The sequence below is a fragment of the Mirounga leonina genome, unplaced genomic scaffold (genome assembly GCF_011800145.1).
Source record: "Mirounga leonina isolate KUSES-001 unplaced genomic scaffold, KU_Mleo_1.0 Mir_170, whole genome shotgun sequence".
Taxonomy (NCBI): domain Eukaryota; kingdom Metazoa; phylum Chordata; class Mammalia; order Carnivora; family Phocidae; genus Mirounga; species Mirounga leonina.
In genome coordinates this window covers 13,316,925-13,332,794 of record NW_023270433.1, presented here as the reverse complement: position 1 = coordinate 13,332,794, position 15,870 = coordinate 13,316,925, and the positions used below count along the sequence as shown (strand labels likewise).

Sequence of the window (15,870 nt, the reverse complement as noted above, 5' to 3'; positions counted from 1 at the left end):
CATGATCCTGGAGTCCCGGGATCGAGTCCCGCATCGGGCTCCCTGCTTGGCGGGGAGCCTGCTTCTGCCTCTGACCCTCCCCCCTCTCATGCTCTCTGTCTCTCACTCTCTCTCTCTCTCAAATAAATAAATAAAAATCTTTAAGAATGAGGGACTGGATATCATAATGAAGTTAAGCATTGTGCTGGGATGGGGGTCTTTTGAGCAAATGAGTTGTTAAGATTCGAAGATTATGGTAAAAGAGAGGTAGTGGCTGCACTGGAGATTTCTGGAGATGGTGAAGCCTCTGATGGCGACACGGTTCAAGCTACAAGCTGGGAAATAGGAGGCTGGGGTGGAGGAAGGTGTCCTTGAAGAGGTTTTTGGTTTTTCTTAAAGATGTTATGTTTGTTTATTTAGAGAGCAAGAGTGGGAGGCAGAGGAAAAGGAGGAGGGAGAATTCCAAACAGACTCCCCGCTGGGCATGGAGCCCCACTTGGGGCTCGATCTCACCACCCTGAGATCATGACCTCAGCAGAAATCAAGAGTCTGAGCTCCACCGACAGGGCCACCCAGGTGCCCTAACGGTTTTTGTTTTTAATGCTCAGTATCTGCGAAATTCTCTTCAAATAATTGCTGGATGGACGCGGTGAAATGCAGCACTTTCAGGCAAGCCCTAACTCAAGTTTCCTCGGATGCTTCTTGCTTTTGCTTCTGTCCCCAAGCAGAGGAATATTCTCCACAGCCCACGGAACATTCGCTGCCCGGATTCCCAGGCTGGTCTCGCGCCCTTAACCCCAGGTGGCGGCTGAGTCCAAGCCCAGCGCTTCATCCACGTCTGGCCTCACTGGTCCCTGAAGGGGAGAATTCGTCTCCGAAAACAGGCCGCGCAAGGAGAAGCTGCTGCCAGCGTCGCAAGGGCGGGAGCTTGGCGGCAGCACCAAGTCTGTCTCCTCAGGTCGGCCTCTGGCCCAGCCCGCCCCCCGCAAGAGCGTGTCGGAGCCTCGGCGTGAGGCAGCTACGGCTTCGCCTCAGGGAAGGGAGACGGGCTAGTCGGCGGCTGCAGCAGGAAACCTCACCCCCCACAGACTCCACACCATCAGGAAGCCTCGCGTCCCTGAGTACCCGACGCAGAGGCGGCAAAGGCGGCGGGAAGCCCGGCCCCGCCTCCTCAACGGCTCCGGGAGGGGCGTGGCCGCAGCAGGCCCCGCCCACGCCGCGCGCGCGGCCCCCAGGCAACCGGCACAACACAACAAAATGGCCGCTGCGCCGCTGGACGCCTAGAAGGAAGAAGCTGCGCGTCTCCAGCCCGCCTCGTCCCGCGGGCCTGCTCCGCTCGGCTCCCTGGCGGTAAGTGCCAGGCCTGATCGAGGCCGTTCTCAGGCATCGGGCGGAGCCGTGGGGGCCGCTGGCGAAGGCGCGAAGGCCTGGACCGAGCGGGGGGTGGGCCGGCTGGGGATGGAATCGGGGGCGGGGGCGTGTTCCTGGGAATTGGGATTGGATGAGAAGGAGGGGAGGGCCCGGAACGGGCGTGGAGAGGAGCATGAGAGAGGGAGGTTTGGACGAGTGCCGAAAAGGTTACGGGTGGGGATGGCGGGGGCGCTTGGGGATAGGGAACCGGAATGTGGGGAGGTGTGGACGTTGGGGGTGCGGCGCCGAGAAGGATGGGGGTCCCGCCACCCAGAGGAGGAGGGAGGGACCGGGGTGTGCCAGGTGTCTGTGGGGGATGAAAGGGATAAAGAAGGTTTGGGTGTCCTCACGAGTGTCGTGGTGTTGGACGGCATACAGTACATGGACGATGATGAAAGTTAGGATATGGGGAAGAAATGTTAAATGGAAGAGCAAATATTTTGTTGTATAATGGTTAAAGGATGGGTGAATTTTCATGTCGAAACTTGGGTTCAAGTCTTGATTGTGCCACCTTTTAAGTGTTACTTAACCCACTCTGTGACTTTGGGCATCTTCCTTAATCCTCCTGAGCATGTTTTCTCGTTTGTAAAAATAACTGCTGATTACCTTTGAGTCTACACTATGTGTCAAATTCAGTTCTAAGTCCTTTGCATGTATTAACTACTTCAGAATTTAAAATAACTTGCGGGCGCCTGGGTGGCTCAGATGGTTAAGCGTCTGCCTTCGGCTCAGGTCATGATCCCAGGGTCCTGGGATCGAGTCCCGCATCGGGCTCCCTGCTCCTTGGGAGCCTGCTTCTCTCTCTCTCTCTCTCTCTCTCTCTCTCTCTCTGTCTCTCATGAATAAATAAATAAACTCTTTAAAAAAAAATAAAATAAAATAACTTGCATGAGGTAGCCATCTTCAGTTTAAAAGTGGTGAAACTGAGGATCAGAGAGGTTGAGTAATTTGCCTAATGTCACACAGTAAGTGGAGAAGCAGGATTTGAACTGGGGTTGTGTAGTCCCAAAACCCAAGCTCTTAATTCTCAGTGAAACACTGCCACTAGTAAATGAGGTTAATAATTCTGACCTTCTACATCATCTGTAAGAATTTAAATTTGCTAATGTCTTTAGAGTGCTTAGTACATTCCTCTTTTTATCCATTTAGCAAATATTTATTGTACATCAAACAATAGAATCTCTGCCGTATTGTAGCTTAGAAGCAAGCAATAATCAAGTTGTTGTACAAATGGTTAATTCTAATTGTAAGATGTTATTAAAGGAGACCACTTGGTGCAAAGACCGTGTATAATAGGGAGATGTAATCCTTTTGTGCATCTTGAGTGTAGAAACACTGCTTTCTCAGTTCTATTTTTAAAGCCTCACAGTTCTTAGTGCATAAAAGTTACTCAATAAAATTGAATTACTGAATAAATAAATTAATGGGAAGAGATGGGCGGCATCGGCTTTTAGGATACCTGAGTAGAATGGAGGGAGATATGAGAGGAGAACCCAGGATATTAATAGGATGAAGACGGACACGGGGGGTCAGGGTGTTAGAAAGGAAAGGTTAGTAGTCAAGCAATCAATCACATTGGGATGAAGAGGAATGTGTAGAGGTTTGGCTATTTTGTTGGAGGAGGAGAATAATTTGAAGTCAGAATATTGGAATGGATTAGGATGTCAGGATATTTGCTGAGATGAGTAGTTTGGGGAATCAGGACGGATATAGAAGTGTTGAGGTAGGATACTGGAAAGAACTACAGATAAATGGAGACTAATACAGTGTTAGGAAATTTGGACAGAATTTGTGAGGAAACTTGGCAATGAGAATGGGATGAAGGATAGGAGGCAGAGCTTGACAAGCACAGGATGGGAGGACTGCCTTTGGTGAGGAGTGGGAATCAGCATATTTGAAAGGACTAGAGAAAGTTAAAGCGTAAGGTATTTAAATGTGTCAGAGGGTATGGGATGAAGTAGAATTGTAGGGAAAGTACTGAGATGTGATGAAAAGGGTACGGGATGGAGAGGGATATGGAGGTCAAGAAATGGGGATGGATATTTGCATATTGGAGTGGACTGGGAAGAGAGAGGGAGGGTTGGGGATAATGGAGGTCTGTCTTATTTGGAGAAGATCAAAGAAGATGGAAAATTAGAAGTGTGAGGAAAGGCTGAATAGAGGTGGAGGTATGGTCTCTAGTAAGCTATGTGTCAGGGCAAGGGAGTGACAAGATGGATGGTGTTTTCTGACCCATCAGAGTCATATGACTCTGATAATACCATCATTCCAGTAACTTTCTCTTGCACTGCAAACCCCCTTCTGGGCCTTCAAAATACGTCTCCAGCTCTGGACTTTTTTGCTTGTTTTGTTTTCTCTTTATTCTACCTCTTCATATACTCTAGCCCTACCCCTCAGCTGTCTTCTTTCTTTTTTTATTGCTTGGTCTTTATGTGATTACAAACTACATCTAGGGTCAGACAATATCCCCATTTCTCCCTTAAAATTGTAGTTGACCATTTACTACATCTAGGTGCTGGTCTCTGAAATAATGTTAGCCATTCTCAAACACAGCCCAGTTCACTATTACTGAGTTAGCTATTTTATGAGATTGTAATATATATCTGTTGTTTCAGTGACCAAACCTTACAGGAGCTATGGCAGCCCGGGGCGGGGGAGGGGGGAAATCTGGGAATGCATTGTGCCTTTGGAACTATCACTTCATCTTTCATGTTACAATTCATAAAAGAAAGGAATTGATCTAGGGGCACCTGGGTGGCTCAGTCGTTGAGGTCTGCCTTCAGTTCAGGTCATGGTCCTGGGATCAAGCCCTGCGTAGGGCTCCCTGCTAGGTGGGAAGCCTGCTTCTCCCTCTCCCACTCCCCCTGCTTGTGTTCCTGTTCTCGCTGTGTCTCTCTCTGTCAAATAAATAAAATCTTTAAAAAAAAAAAAAAGGAAAGAAAGGAATTGATCTAGATTTCAGAAATCCATTCTAAAATGTTTTTTAAAATCTATAAATGAGTAAAGCAGAGTTTTTCTGATCAAGAGAGGTGACAGAGGACCTCATAATAGTCTAGTGAAGCACTGAAAGATCTTAATCATTAGAATGTTATGAGGAGAATTCATGATGGTTTAGTATTGTAAGAATTTAGAGAGAAGACTAAGATGTGGGATACAGAATAATTGCATTGCATAAAAATATAAGATGTGCTGCTTTTTTTTAGCCAAGAAACTAAAAAAATATATAAAGCATATCTCTGTAGCATATGGCAACATCCTATTATTCTAATTATATAATTTTCTACCCTGTTACAGGGTAGGGAAAGATATGTAGAATTGAGAGCTGGTCCCTGTCACTCCCCTCTTTTATTTTTTTAATCTCCTGCCTTTATGAAAACTACATATAATTCAGGAATAAATATATTTAATTTTATTTATTTATTTACTTATTTTTATAATTTTATTTTTAAAGCACATGCCTCTTAACTATCCTCAAGTTTGAGTATATTATTCTTATTTAGAAAGAGACACCCTTACAGGTCAGTACAGAATCAGTATTACTAAGAGATTTGTTTCCATGGCAGAGTGGTGTGATAGTAGCGATAGAAGCTTTTGCCACACTTGGGAAATTAGGACCAAAAGCATTGTCACTGGCATAAAGAGCAGTTATGTGAATTGGAGGAGGCTTTTCTGATCTATATGAAAAAATGAAAGAGAAGGTAAAGACACATAGAAGTTTGCAGTTTATTTTTTTTTTTTTTGAAAGATTTTATTTATTTGACAGAGAGATAGAGCACAAGTAGGCAGAGCGACAGGCAGAGGGAGAGGGAGAAGCAGACTCCCCGCTGAGTGGAGGGTCTGATGCTGGACTCGATCCCAGGACCCTGGGATCATGACCTGAGCCGAAAGCAGACACTTAACAACTGAGCCCCCCAGGCGCCCAGAAGTTTGCAGTTTAAAGTGAACTGGACTGTTGGCACAAGGCAGTTGGCCATACTGTAATGTAGAACTGTGAGATAATAACCACTAAATAAAAAATTTTATTTAATTATGTTAGCCACCATACAATACATCATTAGTTTTTGATGTAGTGATCCACGATTCATTGTTTGCGTATAACACCCAGTGCTCCATGCAGTGCGTGCCCTCCTCAATACCCATTACCAGGCTAACCCATGCCCCCACCCCCCTCCCCTCTAACACCCTCAGTTTGTTTCTCAGAGTCCACAGTCTCTCATGGTTTGTCTCTCCCTCCAATTCCCCCCCTTCATTTTTCCCTTCCTTCTCCTAATGTCCTCCATGCTATTCCTTATGTTCCATAAATAAGTGAAACCAACCATATGATAATTGACTTTCTCTGCTTGACTTATTTCACTTAGCATAATCTCCTCCAGTCCCATCCATATTGATGCAAAAGTTGGGTATTCATCCTTTCTGCTGGCTGAGTAATATTCCATTGTATATATGGACCACATCTTCTTTATCCATTTGTCTGTTGAAGGGTATCTCGGCTCGTCCCACAGTTTGGCTATTGCGGACATTGCTGCTATGAACATTGGGGTGCATATGGCTCTTCTTTTCACTACATCTGTGTCTTTGGGGTAAATACCCAGGAGTGCAATTGCTGGGTCATAGGGTAGCTCTGTTTTTAATTTTTTGAGGCACCTCCACACTGTTTTCCAAAGTGGCTGTACCAACTTGCATTCCCACCAGCAGTGTAAGAGGGTTCCCCTTTCTCCACAACCTCTCCAACATTTGTTGTTTCTTGCCTTGTCAGTTTTTGCCATTCTAACTGGTGTAAGGTGGTATTTCAATAATCACTTTTTAAAAACAAATGTAGCGGGTCTTTGTTCTCTTCAAACTAGTCACCTTAAGAAGATAGATCATGAGTTCAATGATGCTATTATATTAAATTTTCTCGTTTTCCTTCAGGAATTGTCTTATAGTATATGCTATCTGTTGATCAAGGTCATTTAGTGTCATTTATTCTGGTCTCTTTGTGTGAGGCACCATGCTAGGCTCTAGAGAGCAAATCAAACATGATCTGGACTCCAGAAAACTCAGTCAGCAATATGACACAGTAATGAAGACACGGGCTTTGAAATCAGATCAGGATTCAAGCCTTGGATTAACCAATTAGTTATGGGACTTTAAACAAATTACTTGACCTTTTAATCTTTAAAGGGGGAGATGATAACACCTATTTCATGGAATTGTTATATTTGATCCTTCTAATGTAATGATGCAGGTAAGAGCTTATCACAATATTTGACAGATGGTAAAGTTAATGTTCAACCTGGGAAAATACTAGCTGAAGTGATGGGTCTGATTTTCTGGTGAGATGTATAAATAATTCTGAAAGCAGGACCCAAAGAGGAATTCCAGACATGTTTTGGGTAAGGTCAGCATTCCTAGAATGACTATATCATCATGGAAAGATACTACATCTCTTATTTGTTGGTTAATTGATTGACTATATGGCGCCTTTCTTTTCCATGTATTAAATATGTTCCAACCATTTAACAAATAAGTTTCTTCATAATCCCGGCCTGTATAATAATACCTATATACTTGTGAAGGTGTTCACACATCAAACCATTATAATATCTTGTTCTAGTACCACTTTGTATAGCATTAACATTGGAGCTGCCCAAAATCTTTGCATTGAAAACTTTTCTAAAAATTAAAGATTTTATTTACTTGAGAGAGAGTGAGCAAGAGGGAGAGCACAACCCAGGGTAAGAGGCAGAGGGAAGGGGAGAAGCAGACTCACTCGCTGAGCAGGGAGCCCAATGCGGGATTCAGTCCCAGGACCATGGGATCATGGCCTGAGCCGAAGGTAGACACTCAACTAACTGAGCCATCCAGGTGCCCCAACTTTTCGAAAAATTAATTTGTGTTTTGTCTTCACATTTTAAGAAGGGAGATTTTGAGCAAAAATAGGATCATTGCCTTGCTGAAGACCCATCCATTTTATAAGATTTTTTTTCTATCTAAAAGTTTGTCAAACTTACGATTTTTGCAATGGTTGTACTTATAAAAGTAATTGTATATTATGAAAATTTTTTTTGTATAAACCTAACCTTGCACATTAGGACTCTTGGTGTAGAGGACTAATATTGCACAGGAAGATATCCTTTTGTTGTGGTACTAAATAAATGCATTTTATCAGTTCTTCATGAGTAATTCATGAGATAAAATTAATCATCTGCTTTCTGCTAAGTTCTGCCCTAGGCCTGGAATAAATCAGTGAACAATATCCCTACTTTCATGGAACTTACATTCTACTAGAATAGTTAATGTGATTTGACTTACAAATTAGTTTGAGAGGAGAACTGATTCTCATCGTTACTATAACTAGCATTGTGTCTGACCTAGTCATTTACCATTCTGGGCTTTAATTTTCTTTTCTGAAAAGTAAAGGGATTTGACTAAGATCCCTTTCATCAATAAGCGCTTTCATTCCTTCTGGAAGACCTGAACTTCAACAAAATTGATTTTGTGGACAAGCAATAGTAGGCATGCGAGTTTGAAGCGATCAGATGTTTTTCAAATAGCATTAGACAAATCTGAATGCATACCAGAAGCATAATGTTTAACGAAGGAGGCAGATATAAAAACTATTCTATGATTTCATTTACATAGAGTTCAAAAATAGTTTATCGAGTGCCTGCCTGGCTCAGTTGGAAGAGCATGCGACTCTTGATCTCAGGGTTGTGAGTTCGAGCCCCATGTTGGATGTAGAAATACTTAAAAATAAAAATCTTAAATAGTTAAAAAAATCTCTGGTATTGGAAATCAGGGTAGTGATTACCCATGTATGTGGGTATGTGGAAAGGGGGTATAAGGTGGCTTCTCGGGGGGGGTCTGGTAATATTCCATTTCTTGATCTGGGTATTGGTTGTATTCACCGTATAAAAATTCATGGAGCTGTACACTTATAATTCGTGCGTTACTCTATATGGGAGGAATGGGGGAAGTGATAAATTCAGTTTGGACATGTTGAGTTTAGGGTGGCAATGAAATATCAAGTAGGCAGTTGGAAACAGGAGTCTGGAACTCAGAGAGAGGTTGGATTGAAGATATAAACATCAATATACAGGTGACATTGGGAGCCATGGGTGTGCATTAGATTGTCTAAAGTAAGATTGGAGAGAGAATAGAAGAGACTTGAGGAGCTCTGACATTTGAAGATTGAATAGAGGACTGTGAGCCAACAAAGGAAGCCAAGGAGTGGCCACAAAGGCAGGAGGATACCAGGAGAATGTGGTGTCCCAGAAGTGAAAGAAGAAACTTTATCAGGAAAGAGAGAGTAGTTGTCAGTATTAAATACTGCTGGTTGCCAGACATTTCCAGCTTCCTATATGCTAGGACCCTTTGTGGGTATGAGGGGTATTGTGACTATTTTGGTCCAATAGAGAAGAGGAATGACAGGTAAGACTTCTGGTTGGAGCATGTGTCAATACAAGAGCCTCTGGAGGTCTCTCTTCCCTCTGGCAAGTTGGTCAGCAGTGTTTGAAGCAGTGTCTGCTCCCGTCGGCTTGGAGTAGTATGGGTCCTAGCATCTGTAGCCTCTGAGTCATCTTCAGAACTCTAGAAATAAGGGCGCTTAGCTGGCTCAGTTGTAGAACATGTGACTGAGTTCAAGCCCCACTTTGGGTGCAGAACTTAAAAAAACTCTAAAAGTAGATTAATAGTTTTGAGAGCTCTAAAAAATTAACCTTGTTAAATATGCTGAAAACTCTCACAGGTTTTGATGGACACTCGGCTTTAGTCTTGCCATGAAGAAAAGTTCTCAACAAAAATTTTCCAATGCAAAGATGCCACCATCACCTCACTCTCCTAGTCCACCATCCCTTGTGTCCAGTATGAGATCTAGGTCACTTTCGCCTCTAAGTGGATCTGAGACTCTTCATTTTGGAGGACAATGGAATGAGCAAGTTGAGATTACAGATGAAAACACGGTGCTTTTGGACTACCAAAACCATAAAGGTAATGCTTTTTAATCTAAGAATTTGAACACATACTCTAGAGATGGAAAATTACCAAACTTACACTTTTTGTCCAAGAGAAATATATATCTTTGTACTAACATGACCTATTGTTTATACCAACAGAAAGTATGTAAGGACAGTGGAGGATGAAAGCTGGGTGAGGGTGAAGCCGCCTGAAAGGGTTTGGAGAAGGAAGTTTCCAGAAAGAGGAAGCTTTATTTCCTATGGTACAAGAGTACCTTAAAGCTCATATGCCAAATTTACCATCGTCCTTGGTTAGAGGAAAAGCCTATCTGTTCAGTTCAGAGTGGAGTGCCTTAATTCAGTACAAAAATGTAATCTACCCTTGGGCTAGTCCCGTCTGCTTATTGGCAAACTGCTTATCGTGTCCCCCTAAGGGACATGTATATGTTCCTCCAAGGTTTTGTTTTTATTTTTTTTCTTAAAAGCAGTCTGTTCATGTGGAAATTTGTTTTCAGAAATACATTCTTTTTTTCCAAGAGACGATTTAATGAAACTGAATGTGAATGAAAACTATGTGATTTCTTTGCTAAGTCATGAAATCACAGCTGTCTGCTCAGTTTTGATTACTAAACCTTATCAGCTATTGAGTTTAGACTATGCTCTTGCTGTCAGTTGTACACTGTTGACTCTAATTTGATTAATATTTTAGAGTATTAGTCATTTTCTTTCCTAGAATAGCCCAAATTAAAGGAAGAAATAATTTTATTTTGAACCAAAATAAATGTAATATTAACTTACTGTAAATAATCATAGGGACACTTTGTCGTACAGCCTGGATCTGAACCCAGGATTAATTTTTTCTGACTCCTAAAGAAAGAATTTTCTTTTTACAGCTGTGATTGTAAAATGTAAGATGGCTTTACCTTTCCTAACCTTAGGACAGGGTGTGCTGTCCATCAAGTTAGAACTTTATAAAATATGTTGTGTTATTCTCTGTTTAAAAGAGCAACAAATTTGAGTTTCTCACCATAAAAAGAAAAAAAGGATTTTTAAGAATTCCAGTGTTTCTGAAGTTTAGATTGGAATTAAAAAAAAACAAACCAACCGAACAACCAGATTAGTGACAGCTTATTTAAAACAAAACAAAACAAAAAACTAGGTAATTTAGCACTGTAATAAATGGATAACCATAAAAAAAAAACACAAAAAACCCCCAAAAACTAGGGGGCGCCTGGGTGGCTTAGTCCGTTAAGCCTCCCACTCTTGATTTTTGGCTCAGGTCATGATCTCAGGGCTATGAGATCTAGCCCTGCTTTGGGCTCTGCTCTGGGTGTGGAGCCTGCTTAAAATTCTCTCTCTCCCTTTCTTTCTGCACCCCTCTTTCCCCTTCCCTCTCTCTCTCTTTCTCTCTCTCTCCTTCTCTAAGGAAAAAAAAGTAATATCAAAAACATTGCTAAAACTTCAATGCTGCATGTGATTAAAAGTATAAGTTTTGGATTCTTTTGCCTGGGCTCAAGTCCTGGATTTCCACATCATTAGCCACGAGATCTTGAGCAAACTATTATCATTTTTTTTTTTAAAGATTTTATGTATTTATTTGACAGAGAGAGAGACAGCGAGAGAGGGAACACAAGCAGGGGGAGTGGGAGAGGAAGAAGCAGGCTTCCCGCTGAGCAGGGAGCCAGATGCAGGGCTCAGTCCCAGGGCCCTGGGATCATGACCCGAGCCGAAGGCAGATGCTTAACCAACTGAGCCACCCAGGTGCCCCTATAATTTTTTTAAATAAACGGGAATAGTAGTTTCTGTTTTAAATGTTGTACAAATTAAATTGTAAGTGTAAAGCATATAGCACAAGCTTGGCACAGAGCTAATATTTATAAAGTATAACTTACATTACTATATATGTATGCAATTATTATAATATAATGCTATATAAAGTAAAATATTATTAAAACATTGCAATTGGAACTAACCAGCTGTTTTTATATTTGCATGGCTTAAAAAAAATTTTTTTTTTGTTATATAACATCAAAATAATTTGCTTTTCAGAGATGTCCTCTTCTACTGATGATGATCTGTTTTTGTAATTTCAGAAGCTGATTCACATGCAGGAATCCGATATATTACAGAGGCCCTTGTTAAAAAACTTACTAAACAGGACAATTTGGCCTTGGTAAAGTCTCTGAACCTTTCACTTGCTAAAGATGGTGGCAAGAAATTTAGGGTAGGTTACCAGCATTGTTTTTTAATTTTTCTGTGTTTTAAAACTGAAAATTAGGGCGCCTGGGTGGCTCAGTCGTTAAGCGTCTGCCTTCAGCTCAGGTCATGATCCCAGGGTCCTGGGATCGAGTCCCACATCGGACTCCCTGCTCGGCAGGAAGCCTGCTTCTCCCTCTCCCACTCCCCCTGCTTGTGTTCCTGCTCTCGCTATCTCTCTCTGTCAAATAAATAAATAAAAATCTTAAAAAAAAAAAAAAAGCTGAAAATTAAAAGATTATATTAGATTTACAGTAACATCTCATCCTAATGTCACCTAATTTATAGCAGACCTTGTATTGTTTCCAGTGAAAGTTCTGTATCGGAAGTATGACATCTTCACATTCATAAGCTCCTATTATTTTATACATTATTGGATTCTTTCTAGAGATGGGGTTGGCAAACTATAGCTTGTATGCCAAATCGGGCCTGCTGCCTGTTTTTGTAAATAAAATTTTATTGGAACACAGCCATACTCATCTGTATACATATTGTCTGTGGCTGTTTTTGCAGTATAGTAGCAGGGGTAAATAGTTGTCACAGAGACTATAGGGCCCATAAAGCCAAAAATATTTACTATGTGACTTTTTTGAGAAAAAGTTTGCTGATCCCTGCTCTGGAGTGTTTATTACTTTATTCATAAACTATACAACATGAACACATTGTAAGAGACAACTTAAACTTTTTAATTGGAAAAAATATAAACTTAAAAGCCTAATACATTAGTCACAAAAATTAAGTCCAGAAGGTTGAAGATTTAATGAAACCAGAACAAAACCCACAAAAATGCTATAGAAGTATTAGGAAAGAATATAGGAGAGTATATTTTAGAATCTTAGAGTTGGGAAAGCCCTTTTGGCAAGCACTAACCCTAATGCCACAAAGAAAAATATTGACAGACTTAGTGTACATAAAGATTAAAGTGTTTAATGAAAGATATCTTTTAAAAAGTTAAACTGTCAGGGAGTGTTTTCAACATATATAACAATACCCATATGCTATAAAGAGCTTCCACAATTCAGTAAGAGAGATAACTCAATGGAAGATGTGCAAAGGATATGAACAAGGCATTCACAAAAGTATTATAAATGGCTAATCATAACATGAAAATATGTTCAACTTTATTAAAAAAATATGAAAACAGTAGTTTGATACCATTTTCATTCTTGTATGTCTAATGGACAAGAATTAAAAGGATTATTTCAGTGTTCAGAAAGGTGTGGGAAGTGGATATTATCATATTTTTTAGTGGGACATATACATTGCTCCTGCATTTTAGAAAGACAGTTTGATAGCATTTATCCAAATTTCAAGTGTACTTATTTGACCCAGCAATTGAGTTTATACTTACTGAATTTATACTTACCAACCCAGCAGTTCTACTCTTTGATGTCTTTTCTACTGATATTACACGCACATGTATCCAGAAGTATCTATATAGTCATGTTTATTAAGCATTATTTAAAATAGAAAAATTGGAAATAACCAAATTTCTATCAATAGGGAATCAGTTAAATAAATTATGGTCCTGTAGACCATGAAATACTGTCAAGTTTCTTAAAAAAATAAGTTAGAGCTCTATGTATTAATGTGGGACAATGTCCACAGTGCATTTAATGAAAAAAAATATTCTAAAACATTTTGTATAGTAAGGTCTAAAAATTCTGTTTTTCTATTTGTGTATATATGGATGTAAATGAATAGAAAGATACAGATGTTTATACGTCAGCCTCTTAACAATGGTTACCTTTGATCAGTGGGATTTTTTTACAGAGGCCTGGGGACTTGATGAAGAGAGCTTCTTATGTTTCATTTGAAATTTTTTTTAGAATATATTTATGTCTTGTGTAATTAAAAAGGAAAAAGGAGACATTCTGGAGTTTACAAATTGCAAAAGTGAAATCAAAGGACTAAATATTTACTGTATGGTTATTATATGCCAGGCATTATGTTAGGCTGTGGGAAAAGGTACACAGGTAAATAAGTTTAGTTTCTGATCTCTGGGAACTTAGAGCTTCCTAGAATGCCTGGGATTAAGAGGAGAAATAGTGAAGGGGAATCAGAGAGAGAGAGAGAGAAAGCACACACAGGAGAGGCATATCCAAAGAAGAAGTCTGAAGGGGCTATTAGAACAGAAGATCTAAGTGTATGATGAATGGAGGCCAAAGGAGGGAGAACTTCAAGCAAGAGTGGATGATATAAAATGTCACAGAATCATAAACTAGGACGAAAACTTAGAAGTCATTTGGATTTGGCAGTTAAAAAGCCCTTCTATTTCTCAAACCAACCGGGCCTTTGTATTTTTCTACTCTGCCTGTTATTCTCTGCCCCGAGAATTGTTATTAAGGTCTCAGTTCAGTGTACTACCTCTGTGAGGCCTTCCCTTACCACCCAGTTGCCATTAGCTACCTTCTCCGTGACTCTCATTCTTTCTGCCAACAAATGTTTATTCAGTGCCCACTCTGTGCCAGGCATTTATGCTTACGCAGTGAACACAGACAAATCTGCCCCGTCATTGCCTTGTAGGCTGTCACATCACGTTATCTTTATTTTCTTGTTAGTACACTTCAGTGTCTGAAAATGTTATTTATTGGCTTTCTCTGTGAATGAAAGCAAGAACCTTGGTTTCCTTATTCACCAATGTATTTCTAGCATCTAGAACAGCCCCTGGCACATAATCCATGTTTGATAAATATCTGTGGAATGGATGGATGAATGGCAATCTTGGGGAGAACTATTTGAATACATAGTAAAAGCAGAAGATATTTTGCCTTACCAATAGAATAAATGGAAGGCAGAATGAGCAAATGTACACAACTCCTGTGAGAATGTGGTCACCAACAAAGGAGCTAAAATGATAGCTTGATAGGAAAACAAGTTTAGCAGGAGGTGATTTGTTTTGTGTGAAAGAGGTTGAGCCTGTCGAACAAAGGCTCCTGTAGCAGGGGAGTTGTCTAGTTCACTGGTGTCCATTGCCTGGCAGTGCATCTCGTATGTAGTAAGTACATAATGGGTATCTATTGCATAATGAGGGGAAGATTCAGGAGTGGAAGAGATTAAAGATGCAAGACCGTGGCGGGAGGGGTACATGAAGTTATGCAAGAGCGTAAGTACCTAGCTGAACTTCGAAGAAGGAGAGGGGGGAGGGGCATAGAAAAGTTGAAGTGGCGGAAAAGGTGAGGTGGAATTCTTGTTGGATAGTCTTGATTTCCTTGAAACGTAGGAAGTGTTGTCCACTGAGGGGTGAGGAGAGCTGCTATTTCCGGTTGAAGGAAGCTGTGCCGAGGGACTGTCCAGGAGAGCAGGAAGGGTTTATTCTCTGGTGACTGATCACAACAGTGCCTGATGCACATACATACATGTTGTACTTTATGTCAAGGCATCTGTCATATAAAGTATTTACTCATTTATTTCCAATTAGTATATCGAAAATTTGGAAAAATGCATTAAACTTGAAGTACTGAATCTCAGCTATAATCAAATAGGGAAGATTGAGAAATTGGACAAGCTGTCAAAATTACGTGAACTCAACTTATCATATAACAAAATCTGGTAAGTAAATACTTCTTTAGGTAGCATTGCAGGGTTGTCTTTGCTAAAGAGGTAGATTAATGTTGCCCACATCACTGAATTGAGAGTCCTTGGAAACAGCAGGTGCTTGGATCCTCATTCATTGCTAGTCTAACCCTTCACATATGATAACTGGTTTCTTGTTTTGGCATTACTAAAGTACAGAATAATATCTTTCTAGCATTATCACAGGAGATACATGAATACCAAATTTTATTTTAATTCCATTTTTGACAGGAAGTTTTCACAGATAGAGTCTTTGATCCACTGCCTTACTACATTAAGAACGTTGACACAAAGCAGAGTGTTTTAACCCTGTCATTTTGATCTGAACGATATTTCAATGTATTTTGATCCTATGTGTTTATCCTGATGTTCTTTGTTCATTGCTGTAATACACTCAGTCATGCTTCCACTTCATTATATATATTACTTTGAGAAATAAACATAATAAAACTGACAGTGGCAAAAACCAACATAGAAAACTTGTTATAAACAAAATGATGCAAATATCGAATCTTGAAAATCTTTATATCTGTATACTTCCCTCCACTTTAGACTTGGAACATACAGTGGCCAACAAAACAAAACCACTAACAGCGGCAGAAGCTCTAATATGGCAAAAAATGAAAGGGGAAAAAAATGGAATCAAATCCTTAATATAAAGTTTGTATAAAAAATAACTGATCCTGATAAAAATAATTTCAATAAAATAAAC

The 15,870-nt window shown here is 40.3% G+C and overlaps 1 protein-coding gene across 7 annotated transcripts in view; it reads left to right on the top strand.

The window, feature by feature from the left end:
• Positions 1–1,234: 1,234 nt before the first annotated feature.
• CNTRL (centriolin) overlaps positions 1,235–15,870 on the top strand; it is an 82,884-nt gene continuing 68,248 nt past the window's right edge. For 6 of the 7 annotated variants that reach the window (XR_004681228.1, XR_004681226.1, XR_004681225.1 and 3 more), the window contains exons 1-4: positions 1,235–1,329; positions 9,119–9,360; positions 11,420–11,550; positions 15,004–15,134. Coding sequence is in view for 3 of the 7 variants with exons in the window: in XM_035015917.1 (XP_034871808.1) it covers positions 9,150–9,360; positions 11,420–11,550; positions 15,004–15,134 (473 nt within the window). In the remaining 4 variants the exon portion in view is untranslated. The remainder of the gene's footprint in view (positions 1,330–9,118; positions 9,361–11,419; positions 11,551–15,003; positions 15,135–15,870) is intronic. The other variant, XR_004681227.1, reaches the window with a different exon arrangement.